The sequence below is a fragment of the Anas platyrhynchos genome, chromosome 28 (genome assembly GCF_047663525.1).
Source record: "Anas platyrhynchos isolate ZD024472 breed Pekin duck chromosome 28, IASCAAS_PekinDuck_T2T, whole genome shotgun sequence".
In the NCBI taxonomy this organism is placed as follows: Eukaryota; Metazoa; Chordata; class Aves; order Anseriformes; family Anatidae; genus Anas; species Anas platyrhynchos.
This window is the reverse complement of record NC_092614.1, coordinates 8,359,152-8,371,650: the sequence shown is the minus strand read 5'-3', so window position 1 is coordinate 8,371,650 and position 12,499 is coordinate 8,359,152. Positions and strand designations below refer to the sequence as shown.

At 37.4% G+C, this 12,499-nt stretch overlaps 1 protein-coding gene across 3 annotated transcripts in view; it reads left to right on the top strand.

The window, feature by feature from the left end:
* The first annotated feature begins 2,576 nt into the window (after positions 1-2,576).
* The window catches only part of LOC139999717 (protein limb expression 1-like), a 28,766-nt gene continuing 18,843 nt past the window's right edge, over positions 2,577-12,499 (top strand). Inside the window, exon 1 of one of the 3 annotated variants that reach the window (XM_072029071.1) lies at positions 2,577-3,082. Coding sequence is in view for 1 of the 3 variants with exons in the window: in XM_072029072.1 (XP_071885173.1) it covers positions 3,001-3,082 (82 nt within the window). In the remaining 2 variants the exon portion in view is untranslated. The remainder of the gene's footprint in view (positions 3,083-12,499) is intronic. The other 2 variants (XR_011805225.1, XM_072029072.1) reach the window with 2 other exon arrangements.

Sequence of the window (12,499 nt, the reverse complement as noted above, 5' to 3'; positions counted from 1 at the left end):
TTTTGTTTGCATGATTTTATTTTGTGTTCCTAGTTAAAAATATCGACTGTGATTTAAAATAAATTAGTAGTACTAGGTACGATCATTTAAGTACAGTATTTCCAACAGTATCTTGTTTTAGGTCAATTTTACTGTTTTTGTATAGATTAAGAATCTTCTGATGTGCAGAGGATTCCTCTTTAAAAATTTTCCTTTGTTCCTAGAACGTAAAATTTAAATGTGAAATTCTGCCCTCAGGTTACAAACAGGTATTTGTTTGATTTAATTAAAAATCAAAAGGAAATAAAAACTGATAGCTTTTAACACTCTAAAATTTCTTTTGAACCTGTACAAGGATCATCAAACAACATGATAATGTACATTCTTTGAACCAAGCAATTCTTGCTTGTTTTTCCTTTCACTCCAGGATCTTGTATAGATCTTGAAAAGATCTATAGATAAGAGAAAAGGAATAAATCAGTGCTGTAGAGATCTGGCAGTCACTCAGGTTTTGAATTTGGCTGTGCAGTTACCAATAAATCTAATTCATTTAACAATTTACATAAAGTGGTGAGCATTCTGAACTTCTCTTTTTAAAAAATATTACCATGTTTTTTTTTATGTTATTTTGGGTCTCTGAAGACCTAGAAAAACAAGTATCTTGATGTATCTGTGATTTAGGTGAAGAGCCTTCCTAGAGACGTATGACATGGTAAAGTTTGTCATCAACCCATAGTTTGCAACGTTTTAAATCTTTTACTTGGCTGGGGAAATGAGGAAGTTTGGATTTGAGGTTGATTTTTTACTCACACCTGATACTATCTATATTCTACTTTACCCTAACTGAAAATCAGCTTTTAGTCTATTGAGAATTACAGCCTCTGTCCTGTCTTGCAGCATGCTCTGCTTTGAAAGTTTTCAACTTCTGTCTTTTTGCTCTTACAATAAAAAACCTAGTCTTAGCTAGCAGCGGTATACATTCTTAAAAGCATGGCAGGCCGGAGCAGAGATGTAATAGATAAGTGTTTCTTTTAGCATCAAAGCTGCAGGAAGGTCTGGTGACAGAAGTAAGGAAGTCCAATTAAATCTTAAATGTGATTGTTATCAAGGTATGTAGGGCTGTTTCCTGATGCAAATAGCTCTTTTTAGCACGGGCAGAAAAGCAGCCTAATTGAATTTAATTTTATTTCCATTTTAAATGTAAAGGGAAAAAACATATTTTTATGTTTCTACACTCTTATCTGTTAAGGGGTTGTTTCAGTGACTGCTTAATAAGATTTCAGTTGAAGCTCTTTGCATAAGATGTGCACACACTTTTTGGCTTCTAATTTAGAGCTTTTCACAGGGGGTGAGTTCTTTCTGGTGCATGACCTTAAGTCTGTCTTGGTAATGGGTTCCAAAAATATACAAAGCCTGTCCCGTTTGATTGTGCTCCATGAGAATAGAAAGGATGGAATGATGGAAATCCATGCTGTTTATTTTCAAAATGTTCCTTTAAAGCATCCATTAACTCTTTCAAAGGTATTCTAATGGATGGCTCTAAGTTATCATTTTCATTTACTCTGCCAGACGAGACTTTTCAGAGAGTAGAGTAAGTGAGGGAGTTACAGCTTAATATATCTTTATTAAGCCTTTTTTTTTTTTTTTTTTCAAAGCAGCAGAATTCCTGAAATATCTGAAGTCATCAAAGGTCGCCACAAAGTTTACACATGGGATGAAGTTTAGAGTTCTCTTAGAGTGAACTTGGGAAAATGCAGAGGTTAAGACAATAGCATTATTGATTATCTTAGCGAATTCACCTAGCAAGGAATGTGCGGGTAATAACAAAATGGGTTTTAAATGTTTTAGTAAACAAACACAATGTTAGTTCATTAATTTGTAAACAAAACATGAAGATAAAGAGTAGATACACCTTGTGCAATGCACACTCTATAAATGAAACAGTATGTACTGAAACTTGCAAGTGATGGAGATAAAAGGTTGTCCAGCAGTTTTCTACTGCTGCATCTTTAAAAAGAAAAAAAGAAAAAAATAATTTTTCTTTGGGAAAGACTGTACAGTAATTAAAGAACACACATCCTTACTTTGGGATTTTTTCCAAATCAAAAAGAAGACTTTACTGGAATTGAAATAAAAGTAAGCTGAGCAAAGCAACTATTTTGTACAGTTTATGACTCTTACACAAATGTGTGTGACAGCAATGTATTTACATTCGTGCTTCAAGCTTTTGCCACTGCATCTGTGTTTGCCTTGATTGGAGTGCCTCTTCAGACCTCTACATATCCCACAGGTCCTTTGAGATGTAAACAGTTTAATTCACTGGTATTTTAATACATTTATTGTATAGGGAGTAAGGAAACTGCTTTTCAGGAAACCAGATTCAAATTGGGTTAACCTAATATATCACAAGTTTAATTTTGCTAATCGGATTAATTTTCTATTTGCCATTAATATCCTTCTTCTCCAGTTACATAGTTACAGGAAGAAAAAAAAAAAAACACCATACTTTTTATCGAATTTGTTGTTTTTAAACAAGAGCCTGCATGCTGCTTTCAGGCTATCACGTTTAGTATAGCTTTACATAAGTATTTCCTTATATTTGCAATCTTTTCCATAATTTGAGGGTTTGGGTGAGCAAGAGAGTCTCTTTATTCATTTGGTATGAACCAGAGAGGTCTTTGCCTCAGCACATCGCCAATAAACCGATGAAACAAACTTCTTTCTGGTGATTAGCTTCTCTCCCTGGCCTGTAGGTGGGTGTGTTTAACAGAAGGAAGGAGTAGGAATGCGCCTGTCAGCCTGCCTTTGCAGCTAATTAGCTCAGCATACAGCAAAGATAAGCAGTCCGGGGAGGTGGACCCTGCGGAGGGTCGTGGGGTTTGAGGCAATGCCTGATTGGGAGACGTGGGGAGATTCCTCAGGAATCCAGCGCATCAATGAGCTGCGGAAAGTTGGTACAGGACTTGCCTGACTCAGGCATGAGGGCAGCTTGTGGCTGCTTTCTGGAAAAGCAGAGCAGAGATGGACAGAACCTTGGAGTCTCTGCAACTTGTAATTGCCCAAGTTCTGCCTCCTCGAGACCCTGCCCTGGTTTTTAAAGACTGTAAGTACCAAAGATAATGATTTTATTTCCCTGATAGTGAGTGTATTTAATTCAAATGTCTGTTGTACCCAACAAATTAAGAGAGAGAAGTAATTAACATGCTTGTACATGTATTCGTGTGCATACCACAAACTATCATTATTTTATCTTGCCTATTTGAAGGCAGTGTTGCTGCTTATTTTTTAAGTTTGCATTTCAGAAAACTGATTCACAACTTTTACCTAGGATATTTAATTACATTCTAATAACATGGTAAAAACTTTACTGCTTGACAATTTCGGAAAACTTTATGCCAACTCTCTTTCTGTGGTTAGTTTGTCCTATAAATTACCTTTCTTGACTGTAGTACTGCAAAATATCAAATATTGCAATCTTAAAACATACGATGTTTTCCTGCAAGTATATGGAATGTGATTTCCCTCCCCTCCCCCCATATCAGACTTGACTATGGATGCACTTTTTAAACCTGGCCAAAACACTTATTTATTCTCTCTTTCTCTCTCATTTTACAAACTATCCCTTGTGAAATGTTCTGAAGTACCTTTCAGTAGATGGCACATAATAAACTGGCCTGATGCATCCCTTGAAACAGAGTTCAATGCAACTCACATCATGGAAATAAGAGTATTTAAATTTGAATTTATGATTTGAGTGGGGCTATGCATGGAACAAAGTGCTATTTAATTAGTAATTTCTTAGAAAATACATCCACAGATTTCATACAATGGAAAAAACCCTCTTCAACAGATCAAATGAAACAATAGTTAAATTCCATTGTTCTCAGTTTTCTTCACAGGTGAATGAGATCTCTTGATGTCATGCCCCCAAATCCGGTCCTACATAAACAATTTGATTGTAAAATTAGTATTTTGCTGGGTGTCATTTCAGTCTGAATCACCTAGTCAATCATTTAACATGCAAACAATGCTGGAACAATGTTAGATTTTTAGAAGGGAGTTTTATTTATTTATTTATTTAACATTCACTTCTAATTGTAATCTCCCGTGTGACCTGAGGCACACTGCAGAGACATTTATTTAATCTCCACTTCATTCTTTTGTCAACAGCTCTGTTAGAGTTAATAAAATCAGTCTCATACAGTCAACTGTTGCCTTCTAAACTTGCTGTAAAAGGAATAAAGACTTAAAGACATGGCTAGTGATGGACCTAGGGGAAAAACCCATGTACATCTGCATTAAACAACTCCACTTGCCAGATTCTTATGCTCATAGCCACACTGAAAAGTCAGAGGCTGACCCAGTAGTTCCCTGGGACTAAGTTGGATTTACTCTTGTAGAAGGATGCTACTCTTGTGTGAATGTAGCATAAGGATCTGTCCCAGAGCTTAGGAGTCTGACATCTGTTTCTCAGGCCACCCTGCAGGAGGTTTGTATGCTGCTGGGTAGGTTTGTATTACTGTTGCAGTCTTGGGACCTCGTGGAGCAGTCTGTGAATGTACACACATCACAGGAACAAAGAATTTGATCGGGGTGCAGTGTGGGGGGTGGGCTCGAGGAGAGGGGCATTCCCTTTCATAAGTTTCCACTGGTAACCAGTTCCTGCAGGTCTACTGACAAGGCTTTTATTGAAAGTGTATGTACAAGCTGCTTGGACAATGCATTTGTGACCACCCACAGATCTAAGGGAGGGAGAGATGATTAAATAGAAACAAAAGTGCGAGTGGATTCGAGTAGTTTTTTTTTTTTTTTTTTCTACTTTAGATTTTCTGAGGTATGAAAAGAATTTTGAAGGCATTCTAATATAAATTTAACCTATACAGGCTTGAAGTTGCTGTGAGTGTGTGCCACTAATTCTGACTGGTGACAGACATTCATAGTGCTTTGTCTGATGAGTCAGATGAGAATTTACATGCATTCTTTTTATCTTCAGCAAAAAGTCATCTTTAGATCTAGGTGGTGTCCATCTCTGACTTTTAATCAGATTTAAATACAGCAAGCAAGTATTAGACTAGAAAGAACATAGTGTCTCATGTTTCCCCATGGGACCACGTCCACATCTCTTACAAACGCATTACTTTCAGACCTTATTGGAAAGAACAAAGTAAGAATGAAGTCCATTCAGGATCTACTTTGTTGCAGCAGCATCTACCCTTTTCACAATGTGGTGTGACTCAGTATGTCAACAGGACTGAGTTTTGCTAGAGCAAGATGTCAGAGCAAGTCTGCTCATCACTGCTCAGCACCACATACACTTTTTGTTCCCATTCCAACCTAGAGGTCTTGGCTTGCACTGTCCCAACACTTTGTTCTGTTGGGAATGTCTCACAGAGGGCTTTCTTCAACAGCAGCAGGGAGAGACAAGATGTTCAAAAGTCCCTGCCCTCCTGGGTGCAGCTTGCAGGAGCAAATACAGTGAGTGGTGCTGTGCCTGCTGCAGCAGTGCTCCTTCTGGGCTAGCATCTGCCCAGCAGAGGCAGAGATGATGGGATTTGGGAAAGATGCAAGATCATGGCTGGGTGCCCTGGCAACAAGACAGCAGGGATAATTTGTTTCTCACAAGTTCCTCCCTGCCATGAGAATGCTTTATCCTTATAGTGGTAAACAATCTTTGGCAGAGAGCAGGGGTCTGAGCAAGGCCCCGTGGTGCAGGCCTGTCACCAGCCCACTGATGGGGGACGGGGAACAGTGGGCTGCAGAGGGGCTGGCAGCTCCAGCAAGAATGGGACAGGCAAAGACATGGAGGAGGAAGGCAAGAAGAAGGAGCCCAGTGCTCAACCCATGCTACTGCAAGAGTTGTGTTTGCTTTTTGGTGTGTGTGTTTCCCTGAACTGTGCGCTGTATGTAGCTTCCATCCCAGATAACATGATAAAAAGATAATGCTTTCTACCATGCAGACCTAATTAACCCCAGCACTGGTCTAATCCATATGCTGACCTTATTACGACTTCGTTTTCATATCAAAAAATATTATGGTATCAGGTAGGAGTTACGATAAAGCTTGGAAAAAAGCTAAGTACTTCCAGAAAGTCTTTTTAAGCCCTGACTTGAATTCATGGTTCCTAGATGGATTGCTACTTGGTTGGTTTGTGAACATTTAGCAAAGTGATTTTACATCAGCTGAACAGCACTGTGTCTCCATTTCTTTTTACTGGTAGCAACAAATCGCACATTTTCCTTTGCACGTTTTGCCAGCAAAGATTTCAGGTCAGCAATAGATGGACAGGTTAGACTGTAGAGTTTTTAATAAGAAAGTATGTTAACTTATGGGGATCTGCCCATAATTTTTGGTAGAATCAGCCCAGCTCACTTTTCTTCATTTAACATTGAAATAGATTTGTCAGTGGGTACCATACTAGCTCTCTGATACAAGCTTTTAAATTGAAGTGCACTATAGCCAGAGTAAGTCAGTTGCCTTGGAGAAATATTACAAGATTAAAAGTTTTATCAAACAAACAGTCTTTTCCTTTCTAGATTAATGTTATTATTACTATACTATTCCTATGCGAATCAGTTATACTTCTGATTATCACAGGAGATTGACCAATTTATAATTCTTTATTGCTATATTCAGATGCTGAAATTATACCAAGGTTCTTATCATTTTCCCATGTAATGCTACATAAGAATGTAGACCAAGCCAAGCTGTTCGGCAATGATTAACAGTTGTCTTCAGACTATCAGCTTAAAAACACCTGACTTTAGTATGTCTACTCATTCTGTTCCAAGTGATAACCTGCTTACTCAATTCATAACGCTGCAGGGATTGACTTTTTGCCTCAGTCCAACGGTGGTGTCAGTGAAACCCTCCCAGTCTCTACCCTTCCTTTCCCTAGCTGCATCTAAATCTGCTGTGACTACAAACATACCAATGGTTCGCAAAGCCTACACCATTCTCTGAGCTGCTTGCCTCCAACATCTTCTTCTTTCTTCCTTTACTTGGTAACATGTTCAGAATGGCTCTTGAGGAGGCCATCCAGTTCATTTATTTAATTTTATTTTGTTCTTTTTCCAAATCCTTGAAGTCTAGGAACTGTCAGTCAGTGCTGGATTTAAGGTAGCCATTGCCAATTAAAGATGTTGCTTCTCACAAGTGGAATCTCACCCCACAATCAGATCTTCTTTTCCTGAAACAACATCTTGCTACTTTTTGTGCTTTTTAAGGGTTTTAGACAGAATCACCTAGTAGTCCACTGCTAGATCAGCTCACTCATATAGCATCCAAATCCATCATGGAGAAGGAAAAATGCCCCTGAAGTCCTCTCAGCATATTGTTGGTGTCCCAGTACATGATACTTGATAATGTTTTTATATATATTTAACAATATACCTAATTTCATTAGGTTTAGTAAGGATATGGGGCTTTTTATTTTTGTACATATACATGGAGAACAGAATAGTATAGCATATGGACCAGAATATCCTAACAAAATCACTGCTAACATGCTAATACATAACATAATATATATGATAAATGCATAGTAAGATCATGGGAAAATTAATTGATATTGCCTACTCGCATTTGTACCTTTTTTTTCCTAAAGCTATTATTTATATGTTTAAAAATATGCAAAATAAATCAAAAGAGAAGCAATAAAACCTTCCCTCAAAACAGCTGGATCCCACTCCAGTTGCTGCCTTTTTTTTTTTTTTTTTTTCTAGAGATTTAAACAGTATCTCTTTGCTAGCCTGAGCCCAATTTAACAGCTTCCCTAAGATGTATGCATTAAGTTACAAGCCTTAATAGGCTGCAGCTGGGGAAGGGTGCACTTGTAACTTATGAACTTTGTTTAAACGATATAGTTTTACTGATTATGTGCCATGGCTTGATTTAAGACATGTAAGGGAACTTTACTAGCCTCTCACTGAAGAATCTTCTTTAATAGATTTCATATTACATATTTCTTTCATTCAAAAAGCTTGTATTTTTCTTCTGCATTCACGTATTAAATTAAATCCACGAAGGCAGTTAAAAGGACTTTTAGAAACAGCTGTTTTAAGTTTTAAAATGACAAAGTAGGTGGTTATCTTGTGTGTGTGTTCTTTATACTCCACTCTCTCGGCAGTGAGACGTTGTCAAGTATATGACTCCATTCCACTTCAGTGGCAGAGTCACTTGGCTCCCACTCCGATTTGCCCTTCCAGTCTTGGCCAAAACACCCCCCTCCCAGTTGGCCAGCCTCCTGTTTATGGCATTGTTTGTTTGCCTTGGTTGAGGTGAATGCCTAGCCAGTATTTTTAGCAGTAATTCACAGAAACCTGGAGCTATTTTTTTTCTGGCATCAATGCAGTGCAAACTTACTGACATAATCCAAGTTGGAGAGTTCTGTTTCCCACTTAGAATGATATTCAATTTGACTCACAGACTTCCTTGAGCAGAGGCAAGACAGTTGCTACTGAAAGGTGAGAAATTGTCTGGAAAACAATGTTGTGTTATAATAAATGTGTTATCATTTAATCCTCTTTCAAACACAGTTCACATCAAACTGTATTTCTGAACTCTCAAAAGAGCTCAGGGTTCATTTAGGGTAAATGCAGCTGTATAACCCACATATTTGTTGTTCCACAGAACTCGCAGCCTGTCCTAAATTCAAATATATATATATATATATAAATAAATAAATAATAAAAAGTCCTTAGAGTCTAGGAAAACTTCAAGAACTCTACCAGGATTTGCACTTGGGGACAGCTTCATTTGGTACAATGCTCAGCCCCTGGGCAAGAGGCTTTTCCAGCTGAGTAAAAAGCAAAGTAGAGAAGAAAAATCATCTTCTCACCTCGTAACTAGGCATTACAGCCAGCTTCAAATAGACTATTGTGGAACCATTAATATTCACAGATGGGAGAGTACTAAAGGAGGGTATATGGAATTCTTGCTCTTGAACTTGGTGATGCACGTACTACTATGAAACTCTAACTGAGAAAGATCTGAGGTATAAAGTGGATAAAATATTGTCTGAATGGGGCTTGGCATTGCCTACAACAAAATCAATACTGTTAACTAATTCAGCAACTGACAGTGTACAAAATAAATTGTTTTAAAGCATGGATGATTTAATCCTGAAGAAAATTGTTTGTCATTGCATACAAATACTATAAGCATTATCTTAAAAACTCAACCACATCATAGGCATCTTTCAAAATACGAAAGTCAATTACAATGAGAATGTCCTTTCAAAATGAGACGTAAATTACAGTATTTTGCTGCATTAAACCATGAATCTTGTTGTTTCATTTATGTACTTCTGAAAATTCTCATTGTTTTCCATACTGCATTTTTAGACTTAAGCCAGTTGGATTCCAAATACTGATATACAGCATAGAGACTGAACAACATTCTGCCTGGAATGTTTAGAAATGAAGGCAAACAATGCATGTGATTGCAGGAAAAATGAATATTGAGAGATCTTAATACAACATTAGTAATCATCATATTAGTAATCATTAGTTACTATCTTAGAATAGTAACTTAGTATATTTGATTGTGCATCTGATCATATGTATACATTTTTCACATCTTCCTAAACTACTACAAATCCATGTGATACATAATGAAGGAAAAAAAAATAATAGTGGCTGTAGTGGCTGTTAGGCATAAATAAAATCTTTTTTTTTTTTTTTTTAGTAGAGAACTGTTTTCACACACACCGAATTTTTACAAGTTTAGCTGAAATTGTTTTAATTATATATTTGAAATTGATATGCTGTTTTAATTTAATGATGATAAACATACTGATTCAAGCTAAACAGTTGAGTAAAATAAAATTAATTAAATCAAAACATAAAGAATTCTTGGGGAAAAAAAAGTTTGAGTCTTTGATATCATGGCTGCATTCTGTAGTTTAACCTGATGCATCTTCATGTTCATCACTGTTTTGAGGTGCTAGTTTTGGCTAGGATTGAAAAAATCACAGCAAAAACTGCAGTGATAATTTGATGCTGCCACTACATATATACCACCAAGTATTTCCTGCTACCATCCTCACAGCTAAGCCAGGTTTTATGTTTATCCAATTCAGTACAAACCCAGGCACTTTTAATTACTTAATTACAGAGATATCCAGCTGCACTGTGGGATAGGCACATAGCTTTCATTTGACAGAAATTCTAAACAGAATAAAAATGATGCTGCTCAGCTACTGTTTCTGTGTTAGTCATACACGTATTAGTTTAATCTGTAGCAGCTACTCACTGCTTACTAGTCCTCTGGTAAAATATTGCTTTATCTGTAAAATTTGAGACAGCTTAAAGCATGTTTCAGGATTTCAGGAAAAGAAGGGAAATTAATTTCTGTTGGTGTATTGCAGTGAAAGTAGATACCTCTCTATAGCTCTAAAAAGGCTTTTGAATATTAGTTTTCAGAGTGGAAACTTTCAGCCAAGTGAGAGATGCAGGCTGTCTAAATGCTGAATTACCATCGAAAGGACTCATGAACAAGAATGGAAATTAAAACAGAAATTTTACACTCTGAACTCTTAATTTCTGTAAAACTAACAACAGAAGAGAAGCAAGGATCAGACACACAGCAATTTAGGTCACTTATTGCTATCATTGGTACTAAACAGTTTAAATACCTGTTTCTTTTATAGACCACTATACCAGTATAATTTCCTCTTGGTAAGCAAAAGCACGCATGATATTTATGGGTAGTTTCCCCTCCATCAATGAGGGGCTTAGGATACTAAAATCTAGGGACTTGGACTGGACAAAAAATGATCATGCTTGGGATTTCCCTGTGCAGCTTTGCCAATTGCATTGTACATCTTCTTAGAAGACTCAGCAGTTTATTACCTACAGAATAATCGATCTCATCATGATGTGGGAGAAATCAAGCTTTATTAAAATTTATTTATTTATTGTTTTACCAAAAGTTGTATCATACAGGCTGAATGATGAGACCAGAAAGAGTACTGTGGGTTACCTACACCACCAAATTCATTATTCCTGTGGACTTTGCATTATTGTTTTTAAGGACTGCACTCTTGGACAACAGTTGTTTCAAAAACCAAAACACTTTATGGAAACATCCTAAATCAGTGATATTCTTAAAGCTGATACTTTCTGTTGCTATCTATTTCAATACCAGTAAAGGACTGAATGTCACCAATACCATTCTCACACTGAAGCAACAGCTCCTACTGAATTGTCATGTTTAAACTTGGAAATTTTACATTCATGAATTTTATGTTCAAATATCAGTTTTCACTTAATGGGTTTAAAATTAGATTGTTACCCAATGTGTGCATGCTCTGTGGAGCAGAAGGTCTCATAAAAAAGAAAAAAAAAAGAAGAAAAAAAAACCACTCAGATGTTTACATCAGTGAGGTATTCAGCCAGAGACCAATTTCTGAAGGTGGATTACCATTTGGAGTCCGTACCGGTAGCAGTTTCCCTGGCTAGTAGACCAGTTTTTCTCCCACATTCATCATCATTTAGAAAAGCAGAAGTCAGTTTCTGTGGTTAAGAGTTCCTCAATATTTCAGTTTTTTCTCACAGCTGCACTGAGACAGTGGTTATCCCAACGTGTTTCCTGTTACAAATACAAAATTTATTCAGATAGCTTTCTTCTTTACGGTGAAGCAATATTCCAATGCCATGAGAGTTCTGCAGCTTTAAATGCCCAAAATGCCAGAACTGGTAGGAGCCAACACTGCTGCTGCATCCGTGACACCATCCAGTGGCAGACAGCAGTGTGCTCCAAACACCCTGCCTCGCCTCCCCAGAGCTCAGACCACGCCACCCACACTTACTCATGGCTTGAGCACAGCAAAAAGGGAACTGGTGATGACCACACTCTGTGTGTCTGCCCTTGTCATGGCTAAATGCCAAGAAAAGCTGTTGTCTGTGAGAGCAGTGCAGCTGCCAGAAGTCAGGAAACAGGCGGTGACAATATTGGAGCTCACATTGCTCACCCTGCAGCAAACAGAGCAATGCCCTGTCCATAGATTGCATGTGAGCTACCACCAGGGTGACACTGTCTCAAAATGGATCACTTCTACATTATTCCACTACTAACAAGGTCAGACGAGATGAAGAAAGAGGAAAATTATACATGTATGAGGAAAATTATCTCTGCCACTGATTCCTGTATGCACTAATACTTGATACTGAACCAGTATCAGTACTCTGAAGGACCCATACTGCTGCCTAGGGCTTCCATATTTCCACTGGAAGGTCCAAATTAAGAAACATACTTCTTACCTTCTGAATTTAAATTTTCAAGTGAGAAATGATGAACATCATACACAGCTGGTTTTTTTTTGTTTGTTTGTTCATTTGTTTGTTTTTGCATAGTGTTGTGGTTTAACCTATTAGGCAGCTAAGCACCACGCAGCCATTTGCTTACCCTCCTCCCTCCCTCTGTGGGATGGGGGACAGAATCAGGAAAAAGAAAAAGAAAAAAAAAAAAAAAAAGGAAAGAAAGCCTGTAGGTTGAGATAAAGACAGTTTATTTGGAGAG